This window comes from Vespa mandarinia, chromosome 15, assembly GCF_050613455.1.
Source record: "Vespa mandarinia isolate Hongniang chromosome 15, ASM5061345v1, whole genome shotgun sequence".
Classification (NCBI taxonomy): Eukaryota; Metazoa; Arthropoda; class Insecta; order Hymenoptera; family Vespidae; genus Vespa; species Vespa mandarinia.
This window is the reverse complement of record NC_140824.1, coordinates 3138920-3165000: the sequence shown is the minus strand read 5'-3', so window position 1 is coordinate 3165000 and position 26081 is coordinate 3138920. Positions and strand designations below refer to the sequence as shown.

The window sequence follows — 26081 nt, the reverse complement described above, 5'->3', positions numbered from 1 at the left end:
TTTACTCGTATCGATTGCAGGAGCAAGAAACGAGAACGTTTCGTTTCTCGAATTAAGTCGTCAATTCGAGTGGCGTGGCCAGTTAAAAGGTTCCTATTATATTCTTAAAATCCTGCCTGGCGCTTATCGAAACGTTCTAAGAATACAATACCGAGAAACTTAAGACTTTTATTGTTTTTTATGAATTTTCTTTTCCAAATGGATGTGAAAGAGATCGGTTACTTTATTTACATAATTGAAATAAATCAATCTGTTGAAAGAGAAGAAAAAGATAAGGAATGAGAAGAAAAGAGAAAAAAGGAAAAAAAAAAAAAGAAAAAAAAGAAGAAAGAATAAGAAATTGGAAATAATCGCTAACCATTGATTTTGTTTTCCTTTTTTTTCTTTGTTTTTGTTTATATTTTTTTTTTTTTTCTTTTTTTTGTTCATATTTTTTTTCTTTTTCTTTTTTTCTTTTTTTGTTTATATTTTTTTTTCTTTTTTCTTTTTTTTTGTTCATTTTTTTTTCTTTTTTATTGTTTATTTTTCTTTTTTTTTTGTTCATTTTTTTTTCTTTTTTTTTTTTATTTATTTTTCTTTTTTTTTTCTTTTTTTTTTTTAGATCGATATTAAGAATACAACATTAAATGTTGTATTCTTATATATCGGATGTTACAATTAACATTCGTTTGATTTGTTTGTTTTCCTATTTATTTATTTACTTTTTTTTCATTGTAATACTTCCTATAAAGAATGTTAAAATTAGCTACAATTTCTTTTTCTTTTTCTTTTTTTTTTTCTCTATATCGATCGATCATTCGATACGATCACTCCAATCGTTTTTCTTTTTTTTTTGATGTTTCAGGCGTACGTTGACCTTGTGAAGGCATGGGGTTGGAAAAGCTTTACCATCATATACGAGAATAACGAAGGACTGGTACGATTGCAGGAGCTTTTAAAAGCTCACGGTCCAAGTGAATTTCCCATTACCGTTAGACAACTTAGTGAAGGCTCGGAATATCGGTGAGTTTTACGTATTTCTAAGCCTTCACGTAGCATTATAGTCCTTCCACATCACTTTATCTTCACCGTCCATTCACTTTTCTCTTTAGAAAAGAACGAAGAGCACGTACATATACCATTGACCGATTGATCCGTTCTTGCTTTTTTGTCTTTCGATCGATCGTCGAACTTTTTTACAGGAGGAAAGAAAAAAAACATCATTGATGTTTTAAATCACTTATCTTGTTTCTTTTATATTTTCTTTTCTTTTTTTCTTTTTTTTCTTTTTTTTTTTCTTTTCGCGTAAACGTACGAATTTTTGATTTTTTTTTTTTTTTTTTTTTTTTTTCAAAAAAATACGCAAAAGAAATATACATTTTTTATTATCGTCGATAACAATTCAATTTCGAAAGCATTAAGAGTGAAATTCGAAATGTAAATATTTTAATATTTCGAACGTTGTAATCCATTATAATATTATATTTTATGAAATGTTTACTTGCAAAGATATAAAATAAAAAATAAAAGGAAAAGGAATATTTCTCTCTCTCTCTCTCTCTCTCTCTCTCTCTCTCTCTCTCTCTCTCTATTTCTCTCGTAAGCATTATTATGCGAATTTGAAGTCCTTACAGATACGAATACACAGATACCAATGATTTTCGGTTTTCCAATTTGAAAATGGATATTCTTGAAAGTGATCAGGCGATTCGTCAAAGCTACGATTCCCATTTCATTAACCCCTCCCCACGTATATTCATCAAATGAGGTATAGATCGCATTTCGTAGATCGAATATATTCGTATGACACGAGAGACGAGAATTTCAAATCTCTATTTTTCTGCGATCCGTTACTTATCGTTTTGAAAAACAAAGTGGTAGTTCACTCGTTTTTCTTTTTTTTTCTACCACCCGCCCCCACCCCTCGCGGCCCCCTCCCCTTTACCCCGAGGCTAAATCGTTTTACATTCGGATTTTGGACTTTTATGCATATGCAATCTTTTTTTTTTTCTTTCTTTTTTTTCCTTTTTTTTTTTTTTCAATTCACGTTTCACGGTGAAACAATGTAATCCATATTGTGTGAACGTATTCGAAATCGAGCATAGCGAGGAGTAGAAAATTGTGCATTGAAAATTTTGTGCAAATCGAAATATTAAGATAAAAGTTTGCCGACATGAAAAATTTTCTAAAATATATATTACACATTTATAAATATTATTTTAAAAGTATATTTAAAAAAGGATATATCGTGTTATTAAGGTCAACGTATATTTTATCGATTCTTTTCTATCGTTTTCTATTTCTCTCATTGCCGGATGTAATTTCAAGACAGGCAGGAAGTTGAACGTCGATCAAATTAACGGAAAAGCAAACATCTGATGGGAAACGCGATCGATGTTGGCTGATATGTGGTACGAACGTACCGTAACAAATTGAACGTCTGACTCAACGCCTTGTCCACAATGATCTTACATGAACATCGTGATCGTTATTATATTGATTCGATCGGATTACACATTGACCGAATTATCGTGTTACGTTTGTTTCGATAAAATTTCAAAAGAAAAATTGACAATAAAAATAGAAGAAAAAGATATCAACGTACACGTTGTCGATTACAAACAGGGATATATAATACAATCAATGGCGATATATTTGCACGTATATTAATTTCTACAATTATTAATATAAAAAGTAATATAAATCATTATTATATATTAGATAATTATCGTTTATTGTTTTATATAATACGATATTTCCTTAAAACATTGATATTTTTAATTATAAGTTCTTTGATATAATTTAATTTAATTATGAATATAACGTGATAATACGCGTTATAGTGCTTTTTAGTTTATAAAATAGCTGATAATAGGAATATTTTCTTATCGTTCGTTTCTTAAATGATATCGAACATTTATGATACCTAGTTATTACATATTTTACACATAGGATAAGGATCAATGAATTTACATATTCAGATGTGAATACAAAATGTATATCTCTTTGTATTTTTCTCTCATCTCTTCGAAATATGTATATATATATATATATATATATGGACACAAATAAGTGTATTTGTGCATTTGTATACAGTGAGTTCGTAAGAAGTTACGGGTAGAAACGTTTAAAGAAATATATCCGCTCTTCTCCCTTTCATTCTCGTCGGTTTCACGCTATCTGCTCGTTGAGAAAATTCTCTCCTATGTTACATTATTCATAAAGATCTACGACAGTGACAGTGACTTATCGCGAATGCCCTTCAACTGTAAAGAGAGCAACTACAGGATTTGAATAATTCAGTCTCAGATTCGGTAGGACCCATTCGTGCAGTCTTTTTCGTATAATAATTCATGATTTTTCTCAAGAACACATCTAACCTTTCGTGATAACTTCGAAGTATTTTGTATTTCCTTTCGAAAATAAAAAACAAAAAGAATAAAAAAAAAAAAAACAAAAAAAATACAGGAAATATTAAGTTATATTATAGGAATAACAAATGGCTGATAATCTGAATTTCCCAGATCTCACTACCTTCCTAAGATCTTCTATGATGACATTTGAAAGATCATACATATAATACTTGATGACAATAAATTCCTACATAAAGAGAAAAGAAAAAAAAAAAAGAAAAATGAATTCTTTGGTTTATATTTTATTTGATAAAATTTATGAAAAAAAAAAGAAAAAAAAAATTAAATGAACGTACCGATCCGAACGTATTCAAGTGAGATCAATTGATAAGATGGCTCTTGATTGTGCCGTATAAAATCTAACGTAACTTAACGTAATCGCACACGTTAGAATTTTATTTCTATAAAAAAAAAAAAAAAAAAAAAAAAATAAAAACAGAAAAAAGGTAAACATTTTCATTTGTTCAAAATTTATATAATAATATTATATTTCTCAAGTTGGAATATTTTCAATTTGGTTAAGAGATATGAAATGCGCCATAAATTCTGACTTTGAATACTACTACGAACCCAGACAAATGTCTTTTCACTGATAGAATGGAAAGTCATAGAAAGTTTGTATGAAAACTATAGAAACGATGTAGATCGGTATGATAGTGATAGCAATGATATGATGCCGGTGGTAGATACGGAAATAAAGTCATTCCTTATTTTCCACGAAAGGAAACGGACGGAAGCCAAGTCATGCTTGGTCGTATGACAGAAAGAAAAGTTTTCCCGTTCTTGAAGTGTACGAACAAGGTCGATGTTAGTTCACAATTCCATAGAAGATAAGAAGCTGCTAGTGCCGACGGCGATGCTTCCGATTTGTCGATTCTGATGTTCTCGAAAGAATAATAAAAGTGAAATGATTTCGAAGAAGGAAAAGAAAACAATTTTATTGTTTCGTGATCGTAGGAGTATATTGTAAAAGTATAAAAAAAAAAAAAAAAAAGAAAACAAAAGAAAAAAAAAAAAGAAATAGTATCGCATTTAGAAACATTAGTATTTTATATTACTGAGATAATACGCAAATTCGTAACTCCAATATTTCGATATAAAAAAATAAAGAATTTATTTTGAGATAAATAAAATGTATAAAATCAACGAAACGAAATAAAAAGTTATATTGCAGTAGTTATAGCGTAGGTAAAAAAAAAAGTTAGTAAAAAAAAAAGTAAGTAAAAAAAAGTTTGAGTAAAAAAAAAAAAAGAATTAAGAAGAATAATGGAAAAGTATGTGATAAAATGATACATGAAGTATAGTTAAGAGTACGTGTGAAATGGAGAAAAAGAGAAATAGACAAGTTAAAAAGAAGATAGAGAGAGAGAGAGAGAGAGAGAGAGAGAGAGACAGCATAGATCTCACAAGGGAACAATAGTGAATAGGCGAAGAAATGTGAAGGAAAAGAAGGGAAAGGTAAAGGGAAGGAGGTACTCACATTTCTCTCTGAAGACGAACGTCGTCGCACAAGGGAATCGTCTTTTCTTTTCGATACGCAAGTCATTCGATACGTTCGACGAACCGAGAAATCGCGTGTACCCGATTCTTTCTGTCGGGTTGACAAAAGATATGATAGCTCTAGGATAACTGGTAAGAGAGTTTTGATAAGAGTTAACGTTGTACTTCGACATAAAATTGATTCCCTTATCCATCTTCTTAGCGATCGATTGAAACTCATCGAGCTCTTCGAACTCTTTGATAATACTAATAGAATCTTTTTTCTTTCTTTTTTTTTTTTTTCTTTTTTTTTTTCATGAACTCCTACGTGATTTCGACGTTTCGCATTTTCACTTTAATATTTATCTAGAGGATGTGAGATGAAACAATGAATGGATGCGAGATGAAACAATGAATGGATGCGAGATGAAATTATTGAATTTCACGTCGAACTCAAATTACGATATCTCTTGTTCGATGATATCGTAGAAATTTATTTAACGCTATTAATGTATATAATATATATATATAATCAATTTTTTTGCATATTGCAGAATTTGCAATATGATGTAAATATATATATATATATATATATATATATATATATATATACCCAATATACCCAATATACCCAAGAACCTCGTTACGATGTTCCTTTTACCTATAACTCTATATGTATATACATATACATATATATATATATATATACATATACATATATATATTTTTTAGATTGGATTTCGTTAATAATTTCGATAGAACAAGATCTCCATCAGTAAAAATATCGTACCTCTACGATATAACCAAATACATTTGTTACATGGTATACATGCATATACATGTGCACTCATACGAATCAAAATTTTTACACGGTACTCTCTGTATCTCTTTAAAACCATTCTAATTATTTTTAATCCTCTTATCATCGAAGACGATGGATACTACGTCATTGTTCGTAGTTAGATCAAAGGATCTACATATTTATCGTTAAGTCGGATTTTAGTTCGTCGTAAAAAAAAACTTTTCTTTTTCAAATAAATTGTAATTTTAATCAGCTGAGATCGAGAGACAGGGAAATTGACTGACTGGTAAGCTCTTTCATTGAAGAGAGAAAAAAAAAATTTATTACTTAAAACGTTTCGAACAACGTCAAAGTATTTTTAAACGTATTCGCAAACTTCATAGCCATCGAAGAACTTATCGAAAACTATAGATAACGCTAACACTCCTTTCCAGGGTTTCTTCGATCACCGCAAAATCTTACCTCACGTTCCACAAGCCAATAGGTGGTTTCCGATTGATCAAAGGAGACTGGTTATCCATTGGCTATCGCCTACTCTTCCTTTTCCTTCCTCAATTAGCCTGATTGAAATCCCAAGAGCGTAGAACGAAACTTCGTGAAAAGCTTCTACGTTTCCTCTCTCTCTCTCTCTCTCTCTCTCTCTCTCTCTCTCTCTCTCTCTCTCTCACTTACTCACTCATCTCTCTCTCTTTTCAACTCTCCTCTTCAACTCTCTTCCCCTTTCATCACCGACCAATACCTCGGAAATAATGTACATTCGAATTAATCGATCTGATCCTTTGTGAGAATTAGCTACGAAATTTATTGCGATGATCGTTTCCCATACATGCTTACCTTTCTTTTTCTTTTATTAATCCTTTATTTTCTTTTTGTTTTTGTTTTTGTTTTTTTTTTTTTTTTTTTTCAAAGAACAAAAAAGGCATTAAAAGAAGACGATTCGAGATGAATTGAAAAAATTTCATTCGAAGAAAATAAAATAGAAATGTAGATGTCGATAACGTTGATATCGTTCTTATCGTCGAACGTGACTTTGATAAAATCTCATGGAGAAGAAAATCTCTTGGAGTTTACGCACGCAGTCCTTTTCTTTTTACAACCCCCAACAGATTCTCGATAAGCTTTCCCTTAGGTAATAAAAGGACAATCGAAAATGTCGTGTATTCGTGCGTGAAACTAGGAACGTATTTATATTCCTTCAGAAACACATTTCTCGTTTAAGTATTCTGCTATAATGGTTATTAGCAGGTTATATGATAAAGTAATTAAATGGATAATTATATAAGTATTTTTGTGGATATTCAGGTAGGTCAGCAGGAAGGAATTAGAACCAACCACGAATTAATTACAATACATTAGAACGATCATTAAAAATGCATTAGGAAGTAAAAATTTCCTGGCTTTACGAAAACGATCCCAAACAAAATTACAACGAGAATATATAAAGATAACGAGACCGCTTTATGCATTTTAATAATATCTATGTTTCTCTCTTCAAAATTGTATGATATTATATAAATATGAGATTATTATAACGTTTCGATATCTCTCTCTCTCTCTCTCTCTCTCTCGATCTTTTTAACTCTTAATCAAATCCTTGTTAAATTTATCTATAAGACAAATCAAATAACATTTTATAATCCTTACAATTTACGATATCAATTATTCTCTGAACGTAATTGTGTCAATTTTGTAACGAGACTAAAAAAATGCGTATCGTATAATTTTCAAATCGAGATACTTTTAAGTGATATCAACGTCATCGTTTTGCACGCGAGAAACTCCTGATAGTCCTGGAAGAACGTCGACTAGAAAGCGTTATGAATAATCTGAAGATGAAGCACTGCTGAAAAGGGTTCCTAAGAGAGCGAAAAAGAAAGAGAGAGAGAGAGAGAGAGAGAGAGAGAGAGAGGAACTGATTCGTGAAGATTATTCCAGTCGGTGCTCGGAAGCAAGTGGCACCTGCAGTCTGCCGTCTGCAACGGCAGCAGCCTCTCTACGTGGCCCTCTTCCTGCCCTCTAAAGGGTTTAAAAGAGTACGCTCGGGAAAACAAACGAGTATGTTAATTCGAGCGTGAAAGTGGGTACGTTTAACTTCTCATCGTACCGCACACACACTCTCTCTCTCTCTCTCTTTTATTCTCTCTCATTCTCTTTCATAGTTTCTTTCTTTCTCCTTTTCTATTTCTTACGGAAGAAATTCTAAGATGAAACAGAAGAAAATGATTAAACGACTTGCTGAATTTGTCCTTCTTTATTCTTATCTCCCGACACTCTCACTAATCATGATTATCATATAATAATAATGTATGTCTGCTAAAACGTGTAATTTTATCATTATATCATCTTTATTTGATCTCGCACGAAAGATATCATTTTGATTATTCGAGTTTGATCGTATCGAGGAAATCGTTCATTCGTATTTACTTATCTCATCCAAAACTATGACTGTATTTTCAACGAAGGGAAAACTCTTGCGGAAGAATCGTAATTTGTTTAACCGGATATCTTGAAAAGTTTCCGAAAGATCGAGTTTCAACACTCCCGCTAGATAGTAGATAGAGAAAGTTACGAAAGGGAAAAGTTCGATTGAACGTTGTTAATTGTTTAATCTTGACGGAAGTGAGTCGAGAGTTTTTTTAATGGACACAATCATAGCTGAAATAGATAAAAATTGTATCGGAGTATTTTATTCTTTTTACAAGGAAAGTTGTTCTTTTTTTTTCTTTTTTTTTTTTTTTTTAATTGTATAAATTATTCATTGTATTGTATTTAACAAAATGCTCATTTAGAAAGTAAAAGTTCTTAAGCAATTTTAACTACTATTTCGAGAATCTTTTAGGCTCAATTTTTCTGTTTCTTTTTTTTTTTTCTTTTATTTTTTTTCTCTTTTTTCAAATCCTACAAAATTTCCTAAGCTTATAGTTTTATTAACCGAAGGGAAAAAATTTAGTCCGAAAGATATCGAAGAAGAGAATTCAATTGATTTTCAAAATCGTTTAAGAACTTTTAACCCATACATACACATACATACGTACTTTTTAATCGTTTCTTCATCAATGTAAACAAACGTTATCGTCGCTATTGAATTTTTTTTTTTATTGATAAACGACATGAAAAGTAATATCAGAAACGTTATTCTCAGTTGTAATTAAAAAGATGAAAGGGAGAATCGATTTTTATAATGAAATTGTTTTGTTATCGATATTTCAAAAGCTGAAGAAAAAAATTGAAGAAATAAAAACCAAACAAAAAAAAAAACAGAAAAAAGAAAAAAGATGAGCACTATCTTGACCTAGTGTCGAATTCTATTTCGAAATTCCCTGATGTAATCGAGTTTCCTCGTTCATCTATCTTTCCACTTCGAGCACTTACGAAGTAAACTATAGGAAGAGAGAGACAGAGAGAGAGAGAGAGAGAGAGAGAGAGAAATTTCCCTAGTAGCCCTAAATAGATACAACTTGTCAAGACAAGTAGCACAGTTCCACTTTCGTAACCTTCCAAACAGCGATCTAGCATTTATGGTCGTCAAAGTCGGCCGAACGGAACAGTCGTGTCGCAACATTTTGCCACTTTCAGCGGGAATTTTAAACTTCATTTGTGAGAGAATCCAATTCCGAACGGACTAGGTTAAATTCACTTTCCGTGAAATTTAAGAGAGAGAGAGAGAGAGAGAGACAGAGAAAGAGAGAAAGAGAGAGAGAGAGAGAGAGAGAAGGAGGAAACGATCGATGAACAATTGATTCTTTTTTCAATATCTGTCATCAACGAACGGCGGAGTTACTCGTTAACTTCACTTTTTCTAATACTATCGTTCACCAATACATTTTATGCGTCGAACTGGAAATGAAATTCGATTCTTCTTCTTTTTCCTTTACTTTCATCCTTCTTTACTACAACTGTATTTTATTAAAATAAAGAAAGAGAGAGAGAGAGAGAGAGAGAGAGAGAGAGAGAGAGGGAGAGTAAGAGTGAAAGTGAGATACTATAGGTAAATAAATCCTGGAAGGATGAGTTATCGTTGAGGAAACTTTTTCGTTTCTTCCTTTTATCCAGAATATCACAAATGTTTTCTTCTTTCTTTCCTTTATCTTTCATTTTTATACATACGTATAGTATATCATATGTATATACATATATGTGGGTATACTATGTAGATATATTGTGTATATACAAACACACACATATATTACTGTACATATATATATATATATATATATATATATATATATAACATATATACAATATATACGTAGTAGAACCAACACACTAGTTTCCTTTTCCATTCGTTCAGGACAAAATGAGAAATGGTCTCGAGGGTGAGTGCTGGCAAACGTGTAACTAGCAACTCGGCCGACAGCCCGTTGAGTCGAGTTCCTAGTTCGCTCGAATGCTTTATCCTATCCTTGTGTACAAGTTAACCATGCTCTGACAAGTATCCAAGAACTCGTTGGAATTCCGTTAACGCGCCTCCTGAGAACATTTAGTTAGTTACGTTGTGAACGGTACGTGTCACTAATTGATGTAATATCTTTCGCGATCGTTCTCATTGATAAGTTTCTTTTATTCTTCTTTTATTTTTTTTCTTTCCTTTCTTTTCTTTTTTCTTTTTTTCTGTTTTTTCTTTTTTTCTTTTTTTTTTTTTTTTTTTTTTTTTGTTAAAATTTTTCTATTACACGAGAAAGGACATTTTTTCGAAATTTCACAATATCATATTGATAATTGCAAATAATTACTTCTTAAAATCGGATTATCGATTAAACTCATCGAATCTTATCAATTCATTTTGTATTCCGTTTCCTTCTTGTGAACGGTCATAGAATTTCTTTTTTTTTTTTTTTCATCTACTAATTCGTTCCTTCCCATCTCTTCTACCGTCCGACCATTATTCGATTAATTAGAAAACTTTTCCCTTTAATTTACTTCTTCCATCGAACGGAACTTTAAATTACTCTCGACAGATGATGCCGAGTTCATGCTCCATGGATTATAGTCAAATAAAATTCTTTACGCAGGATGGCGTAGAGTTTAAAACGACGATATAGATTAATGATACTAATCGAGGGATAAAGAAGAAAGATAAGAGGATATATTTTTTTGTAACTTCCGTCTCAAAATTATTCTAAAGAGATTCTCGAGATGAAGAATTGAAAAATCATGAGTACAGTTATTATTGAGTTTAAATGAAATTTTTTTTGGAAATAATATAAAAAGAAGAAAAAGAAAAGAAAGTACAATTACGTATAGAGGCTTTCTTGAAACAATATAAATGAAAGGAGAGAGACAGAGAGAGAGAGAGAGAGAGAGAGAGAGAGAGAGAGAGAGAGAGAGAGAGAGAGAGAGAGAGAGGGAGAGAGAGCGAAAGAGAGAAAGAAAGAGAGATAGATAGATAGACAGATAGATGATGGAAAAACGTTTAAACTCGAATACGAATATTACACAGAAAGCTACTCTTTTCTCATCGATGTAGCTTCAGGCAGTAGTTCTTAATAATACTAGAGAGCACTAGTTCGAACTATTCTCTATCTCTCTATCTCTCTCTCTCTCTCTCTCTCTCTCTCTCTCTCTCTTTCTCTCTACCCCTTTCTCTCTCTTTCTCTTTCTCTACCTTTTTCGCTCCTAACTCTTTTACCAACTCGTTCGAGCGTATACATTTCTACAGACTACATAAAAAAGAGAGAATGCGAGGACGTACGATATCGATCCCTCGAAAGCCGTATATCATCCGTTAGCGTAAAAGCTGCTTTGTCGAGGCCAGGTATTGGCTATCGTAACGCTGCAGTTTAGCTGAGTACTTAGCTATCGGTGAAAACTAGAATTTGGCACGTTTCAAAGTTCATTTTTGACCTTTGGATATATATATATATATATATATATATGTATGTATGTATATATATCTAAGAACTTGAAATTTATTTTTAAATGTGAATTATTCATACCATAAGACGAATCCTTCTTATATCTATCGATAATGGAGATGAAGTTAATTATTAGATCGATGAATATATTTTACGTAGTACGGTATAGTACTACGTTAATCGTTATTTCTTAATTAAAGTAGTATGAGTATCGAGAAAAAAATATGTCAGGTTAATATGATTCATTTCGTACATATCTATACATATCTATTAAGTCGCGAATGAATTTAATGATGACGATAGAAAAATTTTTTTTCTTAAGAGAGATAGATAGATAAATAGAGAGAGAGAGAGAGAGAGAGAGAGAGAGAAATAGAGAAATAAGAGCTTTGAGAAAAAATATTTTGGTTTTATTTAGAAAAAAAAATATTACAGCTTGTACTTAGATATATATATATATATATATATATATATATATATATATATATATATATATATAAGTAGATGTAATGAATTCAAAATTTCATTCACGAAATTCTATTGAAACTTTTTATATTTTAATTAAATTCTTTATCACGTTCTTTTCTACGCGTACGCGTGTGGCGCGCGTGCGTGTGTGTGGATCTTTTCCGTTTCCTTTTTCTATTTTTCTCTTTCTTTCTTTTTACCTTCTTTTCTTTTCTTTTGTTTTTTTTTCTCTTTCAGTTTTTTCTTTTTTTTTTTTTTTTTTTTCGTTTTTAACATTTTGTAGGTCGTACAAAGGGCCATTTCACAAAGAGTCGGATATATCTAGATTCTCTCTCTTTCATACGTAGTCCATCGTGATAAAAGCAAGGGGAAAGTCAGTCCAAGCAAAACGACGAGTGTTAAAATGAATATGAGACATTTCTACCTTTGTGCGTGAATTCCGGCTTGCACGAAACTCGTATGTCTCTCTCTCTCTCTCTCTCTCTCTCTCTCTCTCTCTCTTTTTCTACGAACGTGGTTGATATTACAAACATCCATCACATATCCGTGGAATCTTTTCGCAACTTGATAGAAACACGCTGTGATGCATCGTATTTCTCATACGATTTCTTTCTCCCCTTCTTCTTCTTCTTCTTCTTCTTCTTCTTCTTTTTTTTTCCATATTCTTCTTCGGTAAGATTGGAGAAAGGGATGGGGAAAGAAGAAAAGGGAGAAAAAAAAATAAAAGCCTCTTTCGTCTCCTTTCTCAATCTTTATCTTTCTCTTTCCTTTTCTATGCTCTTACGTGGATACATATGTACCTTACATACGGCTAAATCCGACATTTTCTCAAAGTCGGCTTTTCGTGTCTATGTACTTAGGTAGTATAGCTTTTCAACAAGGTTGGACAAAAATTCGTGAAATGTCCAATGTAATAAGAAAATTTGTTGGAAAATATTCTTTATGATTTAGTTTTCATTTTGATATTTTCAAACGAATCCCCCCTCTCTCTCTCTCTCTCTCACTCTCACTCTCGTGTTTAGGACGATTTTTAATGTAGTCTTTTACGAGTACTAATTCTACCCGAATAATTTCGCAATATCGATAGCTAATTATAGACTGTTTCAATGACGTACTGATGAACAAATACTCTTTAATGAGTCATTCGTGGTATCAGCGTGTTTTGATTGCAGTTGAAGCTCTTGCAATATCCACATTTGGAGAGAATTGTAATGAGTTTACCTATTGATAACAATCGTGCTTGAAACTTTTTCAAATACATAAATTGAATTTCTTTTGTCATTAAAGCGTTCAATAAAAAAAAAAAAAAAAAAAAAAAAAAAACACGTGAGAACATACTATATCTTATCATATATTCACGTAAAAAAAAGAAGAGAAAAAAGATATATTAACGTTAATAAACATTACGATGCATCGTAATAGATTTACGTAGATCTATGTACGTAGTATTATTTTTGAATGAACGAATTGTTAAATAACCTTATAAACTTCATATAAATATATAACACACATACAGAAGCATGTAAACAGGCAGACAGAGAGAGAGAGAGAGAGAGGAAGTGAACTAAATAAACACACTGATCTCTTTTATACAATTTAGTTTGTACGTTTAGAAGGTCAGTCTGTCTTGAATCGTGGAAACGAACGTATCGCTCTACATGGTTAGTTTAATATTCTTGCGTTATTTCATTCTTTGAAATAGAAAGAGAGAAAGAGAGAGAGAGAGAGAGAGAGAGAGAGAGAGAAAGAGAGAGAGAGAGAGAGAAAGAGAGAGAGAGAGAGAGAGAGAGAGAGAGAGAGAGAGGAAATATTAATTATCTATTAATTATTAACTTGAAATTGTTTCTATATCGCATATTTTAATACAGAATACAACTGATTAATTGTAATGAACTTTATACAAGATCAACGATATTTCAATCTTTCATATATTGATATTAATTATCGTAAATACGTTTATTTAAACTTTCATAAACGTAAATAAGTATAATTATTATTCATCTATCAAAACATTAATATACAGTATACATATATATATATATATATATGTATATATAAATACATATGCATTTTATGTAACAATAATCTCACGTTCGTCGTTGAAAAATATCAATTATAAAGAAAGATAAATAAAAACATGTTCGAGTTAGAATGGACATTAGATAGGAAAGAAAAACAATGAAATGGATATAATTTTTAAGAATACCTTTAAACAATATGTCTTTGAAGATGAGACGAATATCTTGAACGAAACTTTATCCGAGGCCTTACTGATCGCACTAATGCGAGTTTGAACGAAACTTATCGTTCAGATGTGCACCAGGAAATGCAGCAAAGCCGATGGAGGATGAGAAAAGAGTAGGAAAAGTAAAAGGAAATTCGTACTAGTACGAGTATAACGACGACAACTAACTCGAGGGAAATTCGTGGAACGACCAATGGAAACCTCGTTTCGCGAGGACCATCTTTTGAATATATGCCCATCTTTTCAATAAGAAAGAAAGAGAAAAAATAAAAGAGAGAGAGAGAGAGAGAGAGAAATTGAAGAAACGAACTTCCTATTTTACTTCGCTAAAAACCGTGAAAACTTTTCGTTTTAGCCGAAGAAATCGCGTATAAAGAAGTCGTTCTTGGTGAACCAGTTTCTTTTCTTCAAAAGGAAAGGATCAACATATATATATATATATATATATATATATATATATATATATATACATGAAAAGATTAAGAGGAAGATAAAGATAGATACAGAGCGAGAAAGAAAAAAAAAATTATGGATAGTAGGCGAAAAAGAGACTTCGAAATCGAGATAATCTTTATTTCGAGAAGAATCTTTCGAACTTTTCGAAACTCTCGAGTACTTGGTACTTTATAGATTCTAAGATAGATAGATAGAGATAGAGATATATATAGAGAGAGAGAGACAGAGAAAGAGAGAGTGAGAGTAGAACTAGAAATAGTAGAAAGGGAAAATAAAGAGAGTATATACATTATATATATATATATATATATATATATATATATATACCTATGTAAATATGTAAAAAAGGAAAAGTTGAGATCGAAAAAGGTTTTCTTCATATAATTCGCTTTAGTTTGGTGCATAAAAGGCACTCAATGTTTTTTATCATTCAGTAAGAATTCTCCCATTTCTTTTTTAGAAACGTATAATAGAAAATTTGCCTCGTATTTTTGGTGGTTCATGCGGAAGATAGAATGTTTGATGTTCCATTTCTCAACTACGTGTTTGCTCCCGTTTAGCTTCTACGAGGAAACCTACTTTACTTCTATCTATCTATCTATCTCTCCCCTTCTCTCTCTCTCTCTCTCTCTCTCTCTTTCTCATTCGTTTTTCCACTCAATCTCGATTTTCCCCTATGCTTTTCGTGCAACGCCAGCAAGTCATTTCTACGTTATATCAACGAACCGATAACACTACTCGGATGATTGCACTACAATACAATTTTCTAAAGTAGTACAGGTATGTTAAATTGAAAAAAGAAAAGGAAAAAGAAAAAAGAAAAAAGAAAGAGAGAGAGGGAGAAAAAAGAAAAGTTGTTATTGGTAATCAGTTGATCATTGTTATTTAAAGAAAAGCAAACAGAACAAATATCGGATAATTTCGAAACGTTCTTGAAGTATACATGTATATGTAGGTGATATGTGGTAAGAAAAAAGAGAAAAGACCAAAAAAAAAAAAAAAAAAAAAAAGAGAAGAAACAAATAGAATTATATAGACAATTTCATTGTTAAAATAGAAACATATGAAGTTTACGAGTATATATGACTCCATTAATCGTTGATAAAAATACTTGTCGTGGGATAAAATGGACCCGGAAACGACGAGCTATTGAAATTTATTGTATTACACGTGTAAACTCTTGTCCGGAGAAATTTGTAACTCGGGCCTATGACGGGATAGCTTACGTTTATTGTAAAAGTTGTGATTCGATTATAAACGAATTGGCAATATGAGGGCTGTCACGTTTTCGCAAATTCGGAATGTTTCATATCGTTAAAAAGACCGAATATAAATGGAACGATAAACAATGACTTGGTTGTTAACGACTACGATAAATATTTTGTTTTCATTAATAATATCGATCGACGAGAGGTACTCGTAACAAGTTGTACCAATAAATATGAAAAGCTCATTGTAACAATGCTTTTCGAGAATATCGTTAATAGAAAGTATATAAAATAAATTCGTACATTGAGAAACATTAAAATCCTGAGAGTAGCATCATTAATTTGTTTCCTGTTCATTGAAATAACGAATGAAATATTGATTATTATATAAACATTCGATCGGATCTTTCCATATTTGTTTTTTCTTTATTGACTCTTTTAATTCACGATACTATTTATTGTACTATTTATTTAAAAAGTATAGTAAATAGAGTTTTTGTCATTAAACGAATGGAAAATATCATACGATTTTACTTTATAACAATGAAAATGCTTTATTATTTTTTATGGAAACTATAGTAAAGAATTTCTTTGTTTCCGTAGTAAAAATAAAATTGCAAATACGCTTTTACGATATTTATGAAAAAGATAAAAAATGTTGGAAAATAAAAATAAAAGAATATTATAAATAAAATTGAACTAGCTAATTCGTACGTTACTTTTGCATCAATTAATCTTATTCGCTTAATAATTTATAATTAATCTTAGGTATATAGATTTGTCTTCTCCTATATAGATATATGTAGATATACCTATATACGATGTATGATTGTATAGATATATGTACTTATATGGACATACATATACGAACGCACACAAGTATGTGGTTTTCATTATTCTGTCTCCATTCTTCGTTGATTTACACTAATACACACGCACATATATTTGCGGAGAACCGCATTGTTCGGATTTACAATCCGTATTTATGACGTTTGACTTCCAATGCTACCGTCCAATTTTGATTCATTGTATACAATCGAGCTTATGTTTATGGTCACTTCACTCAAGCTTTAGCGAAGCTCTTGTAGCGACATACGAATCAACGATGCGCATTATAATCGCTTTGTTTAGAAAGGAATGAATCTATGTTATTTGCTTTATATTGTAAATATAGTTGAGAGTTAACTTTAAGTGGATTTTTATTTCGTGTTAAGAAAAAAAAAAGAAAAAAAAAAAAAGAAAAAAAAAAAAAGAAAGTGATAGTAAACTTACGTGAATTCACTTCTTTTTTGATTTAGAAAAATTTTAAAAATAAAAATATTAAAATTATCTAACATAATTAATTTCATTTATTATATATATATATATATATATATATATATATATATATAAAGGTTTTTACAAATGTTTTTATATTACATATAAAAATATGTTTATATGTTTATATATAGATATAAAGTAAAGAGAGAAAAAAATACTGAAAATCTCAACTCATAGGTACAGAGACGTGTATTCTTTTCGAATTTACGAATATGATACAAACTATAATTTTTCAAAACGGAGTAGCCAATGTCCGGATCTACATATTTGTCGATGTGTCCCGTGCGATGAAAAAAGTTTTGACGTACCCAAAAATATACATAACTGTATATACATGTATACATAGATATGACATATAAAAAGGGATAATAAATTTCTGTTGTATCTAAGCAAAGATCGATGTAAAATTTTGAAATTCGTGTCGTTTGATGAATGAAAGAAAATATTTCTTTGTATAACGTTATTATTAATTTGATATTTCTTTAATCTTCGTTAGAACAATACGTTATAATTAATTAAGAAAATAAATACGAATATCCATTTTATTAAATTCACAATTTCTATTTCAGATTTGTAAAGACGAGATTTTTATATAAAAATCTTTCTCGTACAATAATACACGCGTTGAAAGAATTTAAATATATTTTGAGAGAAACGTAATAAAGAAAATTTGCGAGGAAAAAAAAAGAACTTGATATTCGTTGGATAAACGTATAATGTTGAAGCAGTATAATGAGAAAAAGATTTTATTCTTAATTTCACGAATTTCTCCAACGAAGGAAAAGTTCGAAATGTAAGAAAAAAGTACATAATATTGTATAGTTTAGATAAGATATTGTTCGTACATTTTCTATAATATAATATTCATAAGCGAAGGTTACTATTTCACATTGTTCTCGTCATGGTGGAAAAGATAAGAAGAAAAATTTATTGTCGTACGCGAGGAAAAGGAAGGAATAGATGACATTGGATAGAGGACGACTCGAAACATGACTCCCATTTTCGATACATCCATTAAATTTTCAGCTGTGCTATAGGAAACTTAGAATATCGATAGATCGATCCTGAAACCTTTCGGGAATTTAAATACGTGTGGAAAAGATCGAACAGAGAAAACTAAAGTTCGAAATCGAAGGATTCGATTTTATCGAGAAGACGAAAATACTTTTATATTTGTCAATTTTTGAATAAGTCAAACGTTCAAAAGACATTGAACGAAGAAAAAAAGAAAGGTCAACGTAGGTCATTGCATGGAAGAAGAAAAAATATCTTCTTTTTTTTTCTTCTTCTTCTTCTTCTTCAAACGTTCCAAAAGAAAATTATTACATTAATTAAACGTCGATACGTGAAACATCGATACAAAGTATATCGTTTATTAATTGTAAATGAACGGTGTGTCATAATCGAGCGACCATTGAATTACCACGTACGAATACAATTTGCAAGAGATCCTACATCAACCACTAATTAGGCACGAAGGTAATTGGTACGAACAAGTTGATCCATCGACAAGCTATACATACATCCTCGTTCTCACTTATCGTAGAGAAATGATATCGATATGATATAATCCTAATTTTCGATTTAAATCCATAAAATTGTATTCAATGATGAATGATAAAAGAGTTTCGTGGTAATGTTAAAAGAAGAAAACGAAAAAAATAAAAAAAAAGAAAAAACTTTTCAAATCATAATAACGTTTAATTCACTACATAATAATTATATAGAAATTTACAATGATGTAAATTCAAGTATTTCTATTAGGGAATATGTAAAGGGATTTACTCGACTGTATTTCATAGACAAGGCTGTATCACTCGAGTTTCTGGCTTACGGGAATGTCCTATGGGATAACATTCCGTGTTTCGTAGATTCTCCGTCGATCTCAAGTATACATAGACATACGGAAACACGTATGTATGTACTCGAATCTCAGAGATTATCTTGATATGATCGTGAAATTCGATCATAGACATAACACAATTGTAATCTAGAGACGTTAACCAATCACTCTAGGCCACAACTTAATGCCTAACTCAATATATGCATTGCTTAGATCATCGACAAATATGTTCTGTGTTCTCTGTTGAGGTGTTAATGTTCAAGAGAATTATGGAGTTGCTTTGAGATTGTTCATTCAAGTTTCACTCCTTGATCTTTCATATTTTCATTTTTAAAATCAAATTGATTAAATGAATATTTTGAACGATTAATTGTAAGATAATATAAGAAAGAAAGTATCGTTATTAAATATAAATAAAATTGTAGATTGTTTTTTATATAATAATTTTTCTTACGATTGATGCACATTGAAAATTTTTTTTTTTAGAAAATTTTTTTTCTCTCTCTTTCCTTTTTTTTTCTTTTTTCTTTTTTTTCTTTTTTTTCTTCTTTTTCTTTTATATAAATTAACATTTTATTTCCTACGAGTATCCATGGTATTAGATAAATATTGCGATAGAGAACCATAAGCAATAAAACGAAGAACATCTTGTAACTGCGTTTCGTTTATCAAAGAGTATTTCGTGTAAGAATAGGAAAGCTGAGATTTAAAGCTAATTATTGGTAGCTTTAAGGAATTCTCTTATATACATATATTTATATATATATATATATATATATATATATATATATATACATATGTATGTATATACAATATGCCTGTAATTTGAAATAGCTGTCCTTTCATTAAGAAAATGACTACTGTTTGTTGTAGAAAATGAAAGCTTACTTTTTAATACTCTTACAGATTTTCCGAGCTGTAATAGTAAGCTGATACTTAAAAACAACAAAAGAACTTTCATCTACAAAATTTCAATCATTATTATTATCTTTTTCTGTCTCCCTCTCCCTCTCTCTCTCTCTCTCTCTCTCTCTTTCTCTCTCTTTTATATTTTATAAATGAAAAGAAGATATATTAGATTCTCTATTGTATATAATTATTATCGTAGATTAATATCTACGAGTTTCTTATTCGACTGTAACAGCGTTAAACATATAAAAAAAAAAAAAGAAAAAAATAATAATAATAAAAGAAAGATAGAAAGATAGAAAATTTAATGAAATCGAAGGAAGATCGACAAGAAATGATAAGAATAATAAAAATAAAATGTCGAGTTAAAGATTTTGAAAGCTATTCATTAAGTATAGATCTATCAATGACTTTCTTGTCTCTTCGTTCGAAGAAAAAGAAGAAGAAGAAGAACCACTGGACGAAGGGCTCGAAAAACACTTTAACGTTTCCCTAGAGTTCTTCATGCTCGACTAACACGACCCTTGTCTTCCTCCCACCACTTACTCAGAGTCCTCTTCTCAGCCTCTTCGCGATATTGAAATTCGTGTCGCGAATAAAACTTGGATATTGAGAGAAAAGGAGAGAGAGAGAAAGAGAGAGAGCTAGAGAGAGAGAGAGCTAAAGAGAGAGAGAGAGAGAGAGAATGAGAAAGAGAGAGACTGTCAAGGAAGAACAATGAAAGTTGGGAAGAGGATATCAAGCGAGTCTTCGAGAGGAAAGAGGAAGAAATATTTATCTTTCTATCGTGTGTTCTTCTCTCTTCTATCTCACTTATTTCCTCTTGTAAGAAACTTTAGATCTTGAAATTATATTCTCTCTCTCTCTCTCTCTCTCTCTCTCTCTCTCTCTCTTTCTTTCTTCATTCTTATTATTCCTTATCCATGTTACATCTTCATCTTTATCTTTATTTATCTTGTTGAACATTATTTGAGAACACAAATTGTCAAGATAAAGAATACATATGTATTCTAAATCTCGTGATCGACGAAAGAATTTGTATTATTTGTTGTTTGTTTGTTTGTTTGTTTGTTTGTTTGTTTGTTTGCTTTTTCTTTTCTTTTCTTTTTTCTTCTAATAATCTATATCGATAATTTTTTTTATTATAGGTTGTCATTAAGGAAAATCACATTGATCGATTAAAATCAAACATTAATTATATTTAATATATAAGATTGTCGAACTTTGTTTCACTGTGTATTATTTCACTGTCTCACGGAATTATATTAATTTTCTTATGTATATTTTTCAAATAACATATTGTTAACTAAATATAATTTTATTCTGTACAATTAATGATAAATAGAATGGATCGACGTAAATCATTTCTAAGATTGAACTTAGATTTCCTTTGGTTTCTGTTATATCCACCTTGTGTGACCAACCAATTCGTATATACTTTCCCCTTTGATGTTAACGATGTGGTGCTATTTCTACGTTAACTTGCTACGAACTGCAGTAACAAGAGACTTTGAATCAACGCGTTAGGAAACTTCAAGCCTGTTTTACTTGACCGATGATTGTTCACTGGATTAATATTAGAAATGAATCATACTTTAATTGTATTTATTCGCGATAATAGAATCTGTTAGATATATATTTTTTTTTTAATATTTCTTTCTTTTTTCTTTCTTCTTTTTTTTTTTTTTTTTTGTTCTTCTTTCTTTTAATCCAATCGAAAACGTCGATATTATTGGACTTTTGTAAATGTTTTAGATTTTAATATTGTTTCACTATAACGAAAAATTATGTTTTTTCTTCTTTCTTTTTTTCTTTTTTTTTTTTTTTAGATTCCTAACATACACTTCACAGCGCATCGCACTGTTCTCTTTTTTTATTCATCAAACGATTACAATTGGAATACTTTTATTCGTTTATAAAAAAAAATGTTATTCAATTTAAAAAAAGGATTTAGACTTAAAAAAAAAAAAAAAGAAAATAGCTATGTAACAATCTAAAACGATTACTAATCAAATATGAAATCTTATCGTCAAATTCATCGACATTTCTAGCTGAATGACATGTGAAAGGGATAAAGATCGAAAAGAGAAAGAAAGAAAGAAAGAGAGAGAGAGAGAGAGAGAGAGAGAGAGAGAGAGATAAGAAAATATTATTTGGAGGATTCTCATGGAGTTGAAAAGAATTCTTGAAGGAAAAAGAGATTGGATAGAAAAGAGACACACTACAGAAAGTTAACGTAACGTGCCGCAGAATGATTCGTCCTTGAGAAGATCTAAGCTGGATTAAGAAGAAAAATGAAGAAAATTGGGATGGTGGGAGGCAAAAGAAAAAGAGAGACAGAAAGAGATAGTTAGAGATTGGAAGGAGAGAGATTGTTATTTTATCCTTCTACCTTGAATCCTTCATTTCTCACAAAGCCGATCCATCTCGTCAGCTTGCTTCGAAAAACAACCAGTATTAACGTCAGCTGAGAACACACCCATGAACACACTGCTAACGTCAATTAATAAGCACAAGTTAAAAATACTAATTAAGATAATGTTCTTTCTTTTACTGCTTATAATTCCTTTCTGTTTTATTCTCTTTCATTCTCTTTCATTCTCTTTCATTCTCTTTCATTCTCTTTCATTCTCTTTCATTCTCCGTCTTTCTCTTTTTTATTTACTCGTTTTAATTACGAATCTTGATGACGAGAAAGCAATAAGGTTTATATTTTATCCTTTTTTCATATTTGACGAAGTCAAAAAATAATTTTCAAATCTTTCATTCACTTTTGTTATTTTTCCTTTTTTTTCTGTTTTTGTTTTGTTTTGTTTTGTTTTGGTTTTATTTTCATATTTTTCAAATGTACAATACGAGATAGGAAAGAATATTATTTTTTATCAGAACAATATCGTAAACAATGTTATTGAATAAAACCGGGAGTTCTGTGTAAACAAGGATATATGTAAACGAACTATGAGCATCTACGTAGCGTAGTATTATAAGGATCAATGTTTTGTACACCTTCGAACAAAGAGAATGTCGATCAATACTGTCTGTGAATATTTTCTATATCTTCTTTCGAAATTGTTAGTGCATATAAATTCTTGATTCTTTTTTTTTCTTTCTTTGTCATTTTTTTTTCTTTTTTCTTTTTTTTTTTTTTTTTTTTTTTTTAATTCTTTCGTTAACATTCACCTTTGAAAAGTTTCTAAATGACGTTCCTTTTTTTACGATTAAATAGATTGATAGATCGATGAAATAATTTCAATGACATCTCCTGATATAGATCATTATTCAATGAATACATTTTCTAAGATATTAATTTCCGTTCATCTTTGCCAAAGATTATTATTTCCGGCTTTCCAATGAGTCCATTTAATATCCCTAGCAATGATTATTATGTAAAAGCGTCATAGAGGATTTCTCAATCTTAATTCTTGAATTCTACGATCGACGATCTATCTTGTCGAATTACTCGTTTAACGCGAATAAACCGGAAATTAATTTTCATCGTAAGCCAGTTAGGATATCGAGTGACAAATTCTCAGCATTAAAGGTGAGAGAACACTATATATATCGTTTTATCGATGACGTCTTTCAATATATTTTTAGTTTCAATGTTAAAACGTTACAACACAGCACTCTGTGTTTCTCATTGCCTTTAACACTTTTGATCTTTTGTAAGGGAGCATCGAAGTAGCTTAGACATTATCGGTAAGAAGTACACTTTAATTTCATTTTCGCAAAAGTCGAGAAAAACAATGAGTAAAGGTAGACGAAAAAAAGAAAGAGAGAGAGAGAGAGAGAGAGAGAGAGAGAGAGATTACTTTTTGCTCCCTTTCGCGAGAACAGAAAAAGCAACGGTACACTGCTTTTAATTCTCGTACGTTCTTTACGAAAGAAAAATTTCAAAATGTCTACACGCGTATACGTATGCGTATATACATTCGACACGAAATACGAAAATTCTCATAGCCAAGACAATTTTTTCTGCTATAAGTAAGTAAGTCGTTTGTCTTTATTTTCTATTCCTTTTTTTTCTTTTTCCTCTTTTTTTTTCTTTTTTTTTCTTTTTTTTTTTTGTCATCTTCCACAGAATCTTGTTTAAAGAGAAAATAAATACTAAGTAGTAGTAGACAGCAATTGGATAAGATTTTAGTCGAGATAAAAAAAAAAAAGAATTGTTGGAGAAAAAGAGAGAAAGGACTGGGATAGATAGAGAGAGAAAGAAAGAGAAAGGAAAAAAAGTGTAGAATGATAAAATAATAAGAAATTAGGAGTACCGTTTTATACTGTGTATTTGTGTGCGTGTATAAGAGAAAACGAGAGAAAGAGAATAAGAAAAAGAAAGGAAGGAAGAAATGAAGAAAGGAAGAAAGGAAGGAAGGAAAGAAGTTCTGTAATCGAGATCTAACGCGAAAATACGAGCTGTAATTTCGCTCGGGAAACGGCATACTCTATATCTTTATCTCTCTTTCTCTCTCTCTCTCTCTCTCTCTTGTTATTTCTTTTTATCTCGTGTTGGTTAATGACGTTCACGTTGGGCACAGATCGTCCGGCCAATTTCATGGAGATACAATAAAGAAGGAAAGCTTCGTGATATTTTATTACATCATTTCGTTCTAATTTCGCGACTATGGCAATGCTTGGAAGAACGATAATGCTTTTGCGTTTTGATATAAGATTCTCAAAGCAGCAAGTTTGTCTCTCTCTCTCTCTATCTATCTATCTATCTATCTATCTATCTCTCTTTCTCCTATTTCTTTTTCTCTCGTTCTTTTTCGATAAAGTACATACTTCACTTTTATACCTCTTTCATCGTGTCCCTACGATTTCAAAGTTAAGTGACCTTGCGACAGTTTTATTTTTAATGGACAATTTATCCAAAGAACACTTTCCCTTTACGTCTTTTTTATCTTCCAAAACGATTCACGTATGAGAGAAAATATTAAAAAATAGTAAAAAAAGAGAGAGAGAGAGAGAGAGAGAGAGAGAAAGAGGTGGATAGAATAAATGATTAAATATATACTATTATTATATATATATATATATTAAATAAATATGAACGATAAATGTCTATGAACAATTCACGTATGAGAGAAAATATTAAAAAATAGTAAAAAAGAGAGAGAGAGAGAGAGAGAGAGAGAGGTGGATAGAATAAATGATTAAATATATACTATTATTATATATATATTAGATAAATATGAACGATAAATGGTTACGTTTTCGACTTAATGAGATCTATATATCTTTGAAAGTATACATATTCTATTTTTCTTACTTCATTGTGTATTTTCATTCTGAATTTAATGTACTATATAAGTATAAGTAGTAATACATACGAAGATCGTGAAAGGAAATGTATTGACTTGAAGAAATGATAAAACGAGTCGATTCATCGTTCTATTACTCGCCAATTATGCAATATAATTTTTTTTGTGCTTTTATTTAACTCCCTTTTATAAATACATCTCTCTCTTTTTTTTCTTTCCTCTTTGTAAGTGTAATTCGTCGAGAGATAAGGACACACAGAGAGAGAGAGAGAGAGGGAAGACATTATTACTTGTTAGTTCTCTTTCTTTATATCGAAACATATAATGGAATATTAAAAACTGAAGAGCTTTCTTCGTCCGTGAAAGATAAAATGAGACAAGGATGAAGAATTAAAACGTTCCTTTTCTTTTTTCTTTTTTCTTTTTTCTTTTTTTTTTTGTTTTTTCAGCGAGTTAAAAAAAATGAGGTTGAAATTTTTCAAAAGACGAAGAATAAGAAGAAGAAGAAGAAGAAGAAGAAGAAGAAGAAAAAAAGAAGAAGGAAGAAACAATGCAATACTTTTGTTGAAAGTATTTTCGAGTGGAAAGGAAAAAAAAAGAAAAAAGAAAGAAAGAAAAAAAAAACATGAAATGTTGCCCTTATAATACTTTCCAGATGAATTAACGTAGTTTACGTAGCACAAACGTTATTAGAAAATATCGACGTGAATTATTTATATTACAATGGAAGAGAATATATATATATATATATACATACATATGTGTGTGTGTGTGTGTGTGTGTGTATATAGTAGGGTTCGTGTGATAAACGTTAAATCGACTTCGATTAATCGAACTTTCAGG

The 26081-nt window shown here is 30.4% G+C and overlaps 1 protein-coding gene across 4 annotated transcripts in view; it reads left to right on the top strand.

Moving 5' to 3' along the window:
- The window catches only part of KaiR1D (Kainate-type ionotropic glutamate receptor subunit 1D), a 221952-nt gene that overhangs the window by 150601 nt on the left and 45270 nt on the right, over positions 1 to 26081 (top strand). For all 4 annotated transcript variants that reach the window (XM_085661591.1, XM_085661589.1, XM_085661588.1 and 1 more), the window contains one exon: positions 845 to 1002. In XM_085661591.1, the coding sequence (XP_085517717.1) occupies positions 845 to 1002 (158 nt within the window). The remainder of the gene's footprint in view (positions 1 to 844; positions 1003 to 26081) is intronic.